At 38.9% G+C, this 9,865-nt stretch overlaps 1 protein-coding gene across 2 annotated transcripts; it reads left to right on the forward strand.

Moving 5' to 3' along the window:
- Window positions 1-120: 120 nt before the first annotated feature.
- On the forward strand, window positions 121-9,633 carry LOC102292561 (histamine H3 receptor). 2 transcript variants are annotated; one of them, XM_005923280.3, is made up of 4 exons: window positions 121-3,869; window positions 4,225-4,296; window positions 4,388-4,554; window positions 6,677-9,633. In XM_005923280.3, exons 1-4 carry the CDS (start codon window positions 3,593-3,595, stop codon window positions 7,532-7,534), a joined length of 1,374 nt encoding a protein of 457 aa, XP_005923342.1. In that variant the 5' UTR covers window positions 121-3,592; the 3' UTR covers window positions 7,535-9,633. The 2 variants fall into 2 exon arrangements, with proteins under 2 accessions (XP_005923342.1, XP_005923343.1); XM_005923281.3 differs by lacking the exon at window positions 4,225-4,296 and having other exon boundaries at window positions 6,677-9,632.
- The last annotated feature ends 232 nt before the right edge of the window (window positions 9,634-9,865 follow it).

The raw sequence follows: 9,865 nt of genomic DNA on the forward strand, positions 1-9,865 counted from the left end.
AGTCCACGTCCATTTTCTCCAGTGCATTTGGCACACACTTCTAGCCTGTTAAATAGACATCCTTTTCACATTTTGAATGTCTTTCAGAGCATTTACCACTCATTCCCTCCTGTGAGATTTTGTCTCACCTCACCTTTTTGTGTCACTCGATCTCTGGAAAGACATTCTGCATATTAATGCTTTGAAGTGGGTTTTAAGCACCAAAGGACCACTATCTAAATATATCCAAGTCTCATACAGGCACTTTTTAATTTGGTTCCACCAGCAGAACCTGACTATTATGATGCAAAAAAAAAAAATTATCTGCGCTCATTATCTTCAGAAAATATAACTGATAGCATACAAATGTAGAGAGATATTTTGATTGAATGAAAGCGCAAATGATAACACATTTTAGAAAAATTTCCTCCAAGTCTGTTTACAAAGCCGCCTGCTCATTTCAGCCATTAGAAATAATTACAGCTAATTCACTTAGCAGAGTTGTTTCTCCCTGACAAGCTGTCATCACGCTGAACCCAATCATCTCAGCCCTTAATCATGTTTTTCAGGGGCTTGCAAAGAACTCAATTTCATACTCAAGGCTGAGGAGAATAATTAGAGCGCTTGGTTTCAAATTTCATCTGCACAGTCCGTACCGATACTGCCACGGAAGCCTGTTAGGCCATTGTTTCAGTAACTGCCCAAAAACATTCAGGGCAGATCATATATTTTTGCACACTGTCACGTTATGTTTCAAGCTGAGGTTGTATAATGAATCTGGTTTATCTGAAGTGGTCGGACAAAAGTATTCACCATTGAGGAATTGCAGCCATTTTTGGTACATTTTAGGTCTGGGGTATTTCTTTATGAACTGAGCTTGGCAAAAGATTTGAAGTGGAGCATTTGGAAGCTGTGAACATACAACAGACAGATGAGCTCAAAGGAATCCATCACAGAAAGAGATAACAGGAACATTTGGATTGGCAATTTGGTAAATTTGTAGAAACCCTGTACAATGTCTATCAAAGTGACAACCACTCTCCAAATGAAAAGCAATACCATTGCTCACAAGAAGAATTGCAGATATTTTATCACAAGGTGCCAAAGAGTCATCATCTTAGAGAATAGGAAAGACAGATTAGAGTTAAATAAAACGCATCTTAAAATAAAAGGTAAAGCTGTCAGAGCAGGGCATGCTTGACATCAAATTGCACTGGGTCAGTAGTGTTTACTGATGATGTGCCAGAAGCGGCGAGAAATCTGAAGAGCTATAATTTTTGCTCTCTTCAGCAAAACTGTCTTGACTGCATGTCATAGTAGCAAATGCAGTAAAAAGGGAGAAAATCCATTGTTTGGTGATGCCTTTAGCTTCCAGACGGTAAGCAATCAATGTCAAGGGTCCTTAACTGGGAAAGGTTTAGGAATAAACACTTTGTTATTATGCTAATTTGTCTTATTGCACCTAAGCTCCTGAAAACACAAGATTGTATAAATATGGAGTTCCTTATGAGTTAATGCTGTATTTTTGTTCAACACCTGTTGCTGAGATGAGAGTCGGTGTTTTAACCCCATATTCATCATATAACTGTAACTTGAACATGTTTTTACAGCCAAAAACCATTAATTTCATAAATGATGAAAAATATATGTGGACTTAGCACCACTCGTTCGATTAAGGTGTAAGACAAAGTTTGTCACCCCAGAGTTCTCAGTATTTTTTAAAAAAAATGATGATTATTGACTAAATCAAATTGTTAAATATTTATATATATATTTTAAAAAAGCTCATAAAAGTTTCATATAAAGTTTCAATTCCTCATTTTTTAATGACAGATGTTGCAAAAAACTTAAAGACACCCTGAAAACTTTTCACTGATGATGTGCAGATGTAGCCTACAACTCATATTTTCTGATGGGTCTGGTTTTCACATAGCAAACAGTCTTAGGCTCATAAAATGGACAGTCTTCTTCTTCTTTCTTCCTTCCTTTTTTTTTTTTTTACTAAAATGACCAAGAGGTATGGCAGCCATGATAAGAGCTGGTCAATTTCCTTAAATTAAAAGCGCTTCAATTTCGCTTTTCTCCTTATCTTAATAAACATAAGACAAATTTCCTGTACAAGAAAGGGAGATAATGCCATCCTATAATTCTTTGGCAGCTTTGTCATAATTTTTTTGTTACTGGCAGGATATTTTTAAATAAATCAATCTCCATGTCTTTTCTCTAATGCCACGGCATTTGTTACTGAGGTTAAGTAATGGTGTATAGCAAAAGATGCAGGATGTTAATTTTTCTTTAGGCTTTCCAACCTTACTTCAAGAGTATCACATATATTATTAAAGAGAAAAAGGATCACAAACTCAGAGTAATGACATTATCCAATAAAAACAAATGCACTTATAAAAACAAGAGTGATTATTTGATAACAGAAGATATTGTTTTCCCCCTTTATGTGATATTTTGGGACTCGTTAAGAACAATCTCATCCCCAGTATCAGAAGGCTGACAGCTCATTTCAGAAAACAAACGGATTTTTCCGTTTGTGCCCGTATTTGTGTTCTGATATTAGTCTGGGTACCCTGTGTTTAATAAGAGGGGCTATTTGCATAGCTAAGTCAGTAGTAATTTTAGATAATTACGTATTTTCTTCGCGAAATAAAGGGATGGGGGGGGGATAATATGGTAATTCACACTGGACATTGGCCTCTGAGTCACGGAACTTGTTGCTTTGTGTAAATATCTGCTGGCTGGCTTATTGCGATATCCTGTTGCATAAAGCTCAGATCGTTTCATCTCAGCCTGCTTCATGCGCCTGGAGCACTTCAGCTTTTGATTGCAGACATGAGCCTTTGATCAGCTGTTGGGTGGGCAAAAAAAAAAAGCAAATCGTCCAAAATAGCAAACATCGTCTGAAAAAGGCCGGAATTTGTTTTGTTTTCAAAATAAAAGTTTAAGAATTCGTCACATCTGTTGGAAAACATACAAGAAGGACGTTTTATAGAGAATTTTATATTTTAATCCGACAGCCAACAATAATATTGTTATGTCTTAAAGGGGGTGTTAAACGGGGCAATTGTTTTAAATGCCTTCTTATTTAGGTTGCTCATTAAGCTGCATGCTGGCTGTCATTTTTATATTTTCTGCCGACGGCAGAACATCAAATGTAACTTGTCACATTAAATGTGCATCTTGAAAACAGATTTAGAAAACACCGATGCGCCTTATTCGTCTTGAAACCTTACAGGACTGGTTTTATTTTGAAAAACATCCGGATTAAGTACTTTATCTCACATCTGGTCAGTACTGACGCTGTTAACAAAACCAACGGTGCGCTCCGCAGTATCAGCACATCCAGCATCAGCTGAGATTGTAGATGACAGAGTCCAGAAAGGAGAGAGGACCCAGAGGAACAATAATCATTATTAGTATTACTATTACAGAGTGTTCTTAACTCGTGTCTGTAGCTCGGAGACTTATTCTAGTGTTTTAAGAAATGGAAGATTTGGGAAAAGTCTTCAACGATTCACAGGTCTTCGTGTTTAACTTGTCTTCATGAAGTGGAGCGGGACGTTTAGGCGCGTTTTTGGACTTCTCCGGTGTTTCTGTGCGTGAGATGAAAAAACCCTACAATGATTTTGGCAGTCAATTAATTATGGGCGCGCACATCCTGGAGTCCAACTCCAGCGGCAACTTGACGCCTGCGGTGTCGGAAGCTGGGGCTGTCCTGCCGGGCTACCTGGTGGTGATCTTATCGGTACTTATGGTGACTCTGGTTGTCGTTGTTGTGGCAGGGAACGCACTGGTCATCATGGCTTTTATTGTGGACAAAACCCTGAGAAATCAAAGCAACTACTTCTTTTTGAACCTTGCTATATCCGATTTTCTAGTGGGTAAGTTCTCCTTCTTTGTCACTTTATCCGTTCGTGTTGCCTGAGTCCATTCTTATGAATGAAACCCTTTTTTTGCGCGCGCCCCAAGCACATTGTAATTTTCCCACACTGTAATTAGCGTCTAACTATTGATTAGCGGCGAGTTCATGATGACCTTTACAACCCTTTTGCGTTATTCACATGTTAAATTACAACGGACTACTCCGCGTAATTGTGGAATGCCTCCGTTTTATTGAAAAGCACTCACGTCCCTCTTATAGTGAAAGCTCCTCTTATCTACAGCTTTAGTTAAATTATACCCTTGTCATTAATGAAAGAGACATATTAGATTGTTCTTGTTCCTACAATGTCACAGGTTTCCTGGAACTGCGTCTTGTCGCTAATTTTCTGCCGCATGTAATGCATCTTACACCCAGAAACTGTGAAGGTATGGGAAAGTGTGAATATTGATGCTGGTGGCTGGTGAATCACCAATGTGATGTGTGTTTTGTGTGTGTGTGTGTGTGTGTGTGTTTCAGGTGCCTTTTGCATCCCGGTGTACATCCCCTATAACCTGACCGGCAGGTGGATGCTGGGCAAAGGGCTCTGCAAAGTGTGGCTGGTCATGGATTACCTCCTTTGCTCAGCCTCTGTCTTCAACATTGTCCTTATTAGTTATGATCGCTTCCTGTCAGTCACAAGAGCGGTAAGTACAGTCTGTGTGGTAATGAGACGCTCATTACCACACACACATACACACACGCTCATCAAGTTCACATAGGTGACCACATTTAGGTCCAAAATGTGTCACTCCCTGAAATAGCTTGTAGTGTGCTTAGAATCATTTGTATTCACAGCTTCGTTCTTTCACCAGGGTATTGCTGTGAAGTGAGTGCTTTGTTCATCAGCTTAGCCAAAATATTATCAGTGCAAAAATTAGCCCTGGCTCAACAGTCAAATAAACTATATATTCCATCACACAGCTCAGTTTTCTCATCACTTTTCAGATTTATCCTGTGAAAACAGCTGCAGAATGTCTTCTCTGGATCTCCAGGGGGTTAAATAACAGTCAATATGTCACAGTGATGTCACTGGGGTCATCATGGTTTTGTGATTGGGTTTTTGTTTTTTGTTTTTTTAGTTTTTTTTCAGGGGGTGTAAGAAGCAGGGTGAGTCAGAGATGTGTTAGCGTGCATGAGTAGGCACTAATGCTCAATCTTAAAGCTAGAAGTAAAGGGAAAGTTCACCCTAAAATCAAATTATTACAGCCTGTTGTGACAGTTACGTTGGTATGAGCCGCTCAGTTTTGGTGATAGTAGCTATAGAGAATCTGCCTTCTGTTGGAAAACAATGGAACTAAATGTGTAATTAAAAATATTATTAAAAATCAGTGACCAAAAAAACCCACAAACATTGTGAGCAGTTTTATTGTTAGCTAAACGAAGACTTGTTTTGCTGCTCATCATATCATGTTGTGTTATATTCAAGAGAAAACAGGCAACTCTATAGGGATATCATAACAGTCTAGATGAATACAGGCAACTAACTAGTGAACTGTCCCTTTAACTCTTTCTCAAATAAAGACAACACATAAAGATAACATTTGACGACTAAATGAAGAGATTTGATACTTCAGTATTTGTTATTAAAGTGTGGTTTGACGAATATTAGAATAGTTTCTGGATTTTTCCAAGGGTAGCATCTGTGACAGAGCCCAAACTCACTCACTTCTGATGCAAACACAGTCATTTTAATCTAAGCAGGCTTGAAATATGACAAAAACCTCTTAAGTATATTTCACAGTCTGCTGCTTTGATCTTTGATCATTCTTTTCAGTTTTTGGCAGTTTTTTCAGTTTTTCCCTACATTTTGTACAAGATGAGTAATTCTTCTGTTGCTCTAAAAGAGTCATTGACTTTAATCATGGTTGGAAAATAGCCAGTATTAGATATAAAAGCAAAAGAAATATTTGTAAAACCTAAATATTTCAATGTGAATATTTGTATCCTCTTGCAGTCTCTTATTTTTAATTTATTAAAACTGTTAACTTTCTGTCAACTGATACAAGATTTACAAAAAAGAAAATCTGGCTGATGATTGGTTCGACTGCCTATTGGTCAGTTTCTTCACATTCAGCCTGTAGGGTGCAGTATTTCTTTAATTTACAGTGGAAATAGGGAGTCTTGTGCTTTTGTAGTGAACACTTGAAACTGGGGCCATAATTATTTATGAGCATCTTGTATTGGATCTGTTTCACTACTGATTTTTTTTTCCAGTTGCTCTTGAACCACAGACATGCTGGCAGCTTCACTTGCTTCACTTGACATATATCCAGCTGTTGAATCTGCAGAGAGACATTCTGATTGTGTGAGAAAAAGAAAAGATTGAGAAAACAACAACAACACCAAAGGGGAGAGCAGCAGATAGAGAAGCCCTGCAAAATGATAGCATTTAGACCGAGAGGAGGTGAAGTGAAAATGGAGTGAAAGCAAAGAGAATAAGCGACGGTGAGGGAGGGGTAGATCGGGAGAAACCAGATGTCTCTTTCATACTAGTGTTGCATCAGTGAATGTGGCTGTCAGCCTGACATTCCCCTTCTCTCTTTGGCTTCAGAGACACACCGTGGTATAAAAACTCCACGAGTGGGTTTTATTTACAGCATCTCTCTCCTGCTCCAAAGCCGCACAATGCAACAAGGGGTTCATTTGGGGAAGATACTCTGAGCAGCTGTGGGTGTTTGAAATGTAACGTGCAGTGTTATTATGATGCAGAGTTTCTGTTCACGGCACATCACTGTGAGTCATACTTGTGCCTCTCTTCTGACACAGGTTAAATACAGAGCTCAGAGGAACATGACCCACCAGGCTGTTTTCAAGATGGTGGCGGTGTGGGTGCTGGCCTTCCTCCTTTACGGCCCTGCCATCATCTTCTGGGAAACGATCGTTGGCTACAGCATTGTCCCGGCCCACGAGTGCTATGCTGAGTTTTATTTCACCTGGTACTTCCTGCTGAGTGCGTCTACCTTTGAGTTCTTCACCCCGTTTGTGTCGGTGGCCTTTTTCAACCTCAGCATCTATCTCAACATCCATCGCAGGAATAAGAGTGGGGCCGCCTGTGCTGAAGACAATGCCAAGCCTCAGAAGAACAATGAGAAACATAAAGATGGAGCCGGCTGGTCCGTGTTTTTTGTCAAGACTCGGAAGGTGATGTCAAGCGAGCCTGTCGCGATCTCTGCGGTCATCGAAGATGACGACATCTTGTCTCCCTCCTCCAGCGGGGAGCCTAACGCCAGTCAGATATTAATGCAGCGAGAGAAGTTCTCTCCGCACAGAAAAAACTCCAGGTTGTTTCAGCACACGGCCTCCTGCATGGTGCCTGGCCGTAGGACACCGGGATCTCGGCTTTCCAGAGACAAAAAGATTGCTAAATCTTTAGCCATTATAGTCTGCATTTTTGGGATATGCTGGGCTCCGTACACTCTACTGATGATTATCCGTGCCGCCTGTAGCGGTAAATGTGTGGCGAACTACTGGTACGAGATTACCTTCTGGCTTCTGTGGCTGAACTCTGCCATCAACCCGTTCTTGTACCCTGTGTGCCACAGCAGCTTTCGAAGGGCTTTCTCAAAGATACTGTGCCCTAAAAGACAATCAGTTCAACCACAGATTGAAGTTCAGTCTTGTTAGATGAACTCAAATGAACTTGCATATTTTATGAATGGAGTAAATGTTGCTGAACACTGTAAAAAATCCATTTGATGTTCTTCTATAAAAAAAAAGGCCAGTTTTCAAAAATTAGTTAAATGTTTGCATTTAAATGAGGATTGTAACATACCTGACAGCAATACGATGACACAACACAGCTGAAAATAGCACAACATAATATTCTTATGGGCAGAACAATAGACTCTTGTAGTACCATTGGATAAATCTGCCCACGATTAAACCACCTCTCAAAGCCAGTTTCAGATTTTTCTAATGTTGTTCTTGTTCATTTTAAAACCTTAACACATTCCCTCTAAGTAGGACATTAAGTTCTTTATGTGCAGAAGGCTGTGAAATGATGGCATATGCAGTCTTAAAGAAGGTAATTACCATAATTTAGTCTAAGATATCACACATATATGAGAACTACTGATCACCAGGTTGTTAAATTGTTTTCTGTCTGAATGGAAGCATGACGCAGACAGAAATGACATCTTCACCCAGCATCCAATTTCATAGCGGCCGCCGTGAGAACATTTCAACTTCTATTTAGATGAAGCTGATGTGAAGCATGAACTCAATGGTCTTTTGATGGTTTCAGAATATATCTGCACATGAAACCCTTTCATGTTACAGTTTCAAATATACAGCTGCAAGTTTGACTTTATGCTCACTTTATGCTCATGCCCCTAAAAACTATACAATGCAAATCATGCAGCGATAGACTCACAAATGCAGAGTCCTCCACGTTTAAAGCACCAGAAAAGAAGACAAGAGTGTGCTTACTGACCAATGAGTGTACTTTTATCAAAGTAATTCTAAATATTTTATAGTTTTAATCTTATGGCAAGGAAATCTACCTGACATCTGTCAAAATGTTAAGAAAATGTCAAAGCAAAATGTGAAGCACAATGAAAAGAGAGCTGATTTAAAACTTATGTACAATAAGATCAATGTCAGGCCAGATGGCTGAGTTAATTATTTATTTCAAGGCTCGACTGGTTTACCTAAAGCTGTTTTCACACATGCAGTGCAGTCTTGAATTTTTGCCGAAAGGTACATGCAAGGACTTGCTTGTAAGACTCAGTGGAACATTAAACAGTTTTTCCTTGATGCAAAGCCTGCGTGATGTCTGACTGAGCTCATGTGCGAGCAGAAAAACGAATCGTCCAGCGAATTCATGATTCAGGGAATCATCGTGTTCTGCCTCCCTCTCGCTGAACACAGACAGCTCGCCTGCCTTAACCAAACAAAGTATTTCCAGGAGTGAGAAAGAGTCTGACTGTCTCCTGTTGTGTTCTACAAAGGAGAAAGAACACTTTTGAATAATAATATGACCTGATTCTCCCAACATAGTGCAGACATGTGAAAACCGCATATTTGATTACTTTGTGTATTGGTTATGAATCTGTGCAGCTGTAAGTCAGATGAAAAAAATAAAATAAAATAAAAGAAGACTGCCAACAGGCTTTTTTCCACTGTATGTTATTGGTAAAATCTGGAGGAGTAGTTACATCTATAACCTACTTTGTTGTCAAGGGTTAGATGTGAACACTGCTTTTCTTCTGGTCTCTTACTGTTTTTCTTTTTTCCCCCACATCAGCTTTGATATGAAACCTTTCTTTCATTCATCCAGAGTCTGTCTCTGGAGACAAAACATCCATCTCTCAGTTCCTGCAGCCCGAGTCACTCTTTTTATTTTTCAAAGAAAAGCCATCATCACTCCTGAGGGAAAAGTAAACTTTCTGGTGTCCAACTGAGACAACTTGTTCAGTCATGAGACTATTTTTCTCTTTTAATGGAGTCTTGCTATTTTGTCCACTTGGCACCTCTGTTTCTTTCCTTCCATCTTTCTTCTTTTCTTTAATTCTCTCTGCTTTTTTCCTAAACAGGTCTGGGTCAAACATATATTCCTTAACTAGTTGCTGAAAATTTCTGTCTGTCATTTGTTGAAATCAGTCACAATGAAGGTGCAACACCGAAAACCTTGCTGCAATTGCTTCGATTGCTAGAATATCACCATGGGGTTTCCATGTAAGACATGGACTAACCTGCAACACTCACCAAATGCAAAAAAACTCCAGGCGACCAAATCAATCTGCCAAAAACCACAGCGATTGGCATGGTTTTTGGTGTATTCCACAGCAAGAAGGTCTAATTCAATTTTATTTATATAGTGCCAAATCACAACAAAGCGGAAGAAATATATATAAAAAACAAGAATATATATATAAATATATAATTTATATATATATATATATATTTTATATATATATATATATATATATATATAATATATATAAACAGTCCAAC

This window comes from Haplochromis burtoni, unplaced genomic scaffold (genome assembly GCF_018398535.1).
Source record: "Haplochromis burtoni strain Fernald_Lab_line unplaced genomic scaffold, NCSU_Asbu1 Contig_65, whole genome shotgun sequence".
Lineage (NCBI taxonomy): Eukaryota > Metazoa > Chordata > Actinopteri > Cichliformes > Cichlidae > Haplochromis > Haplochromis burtoni.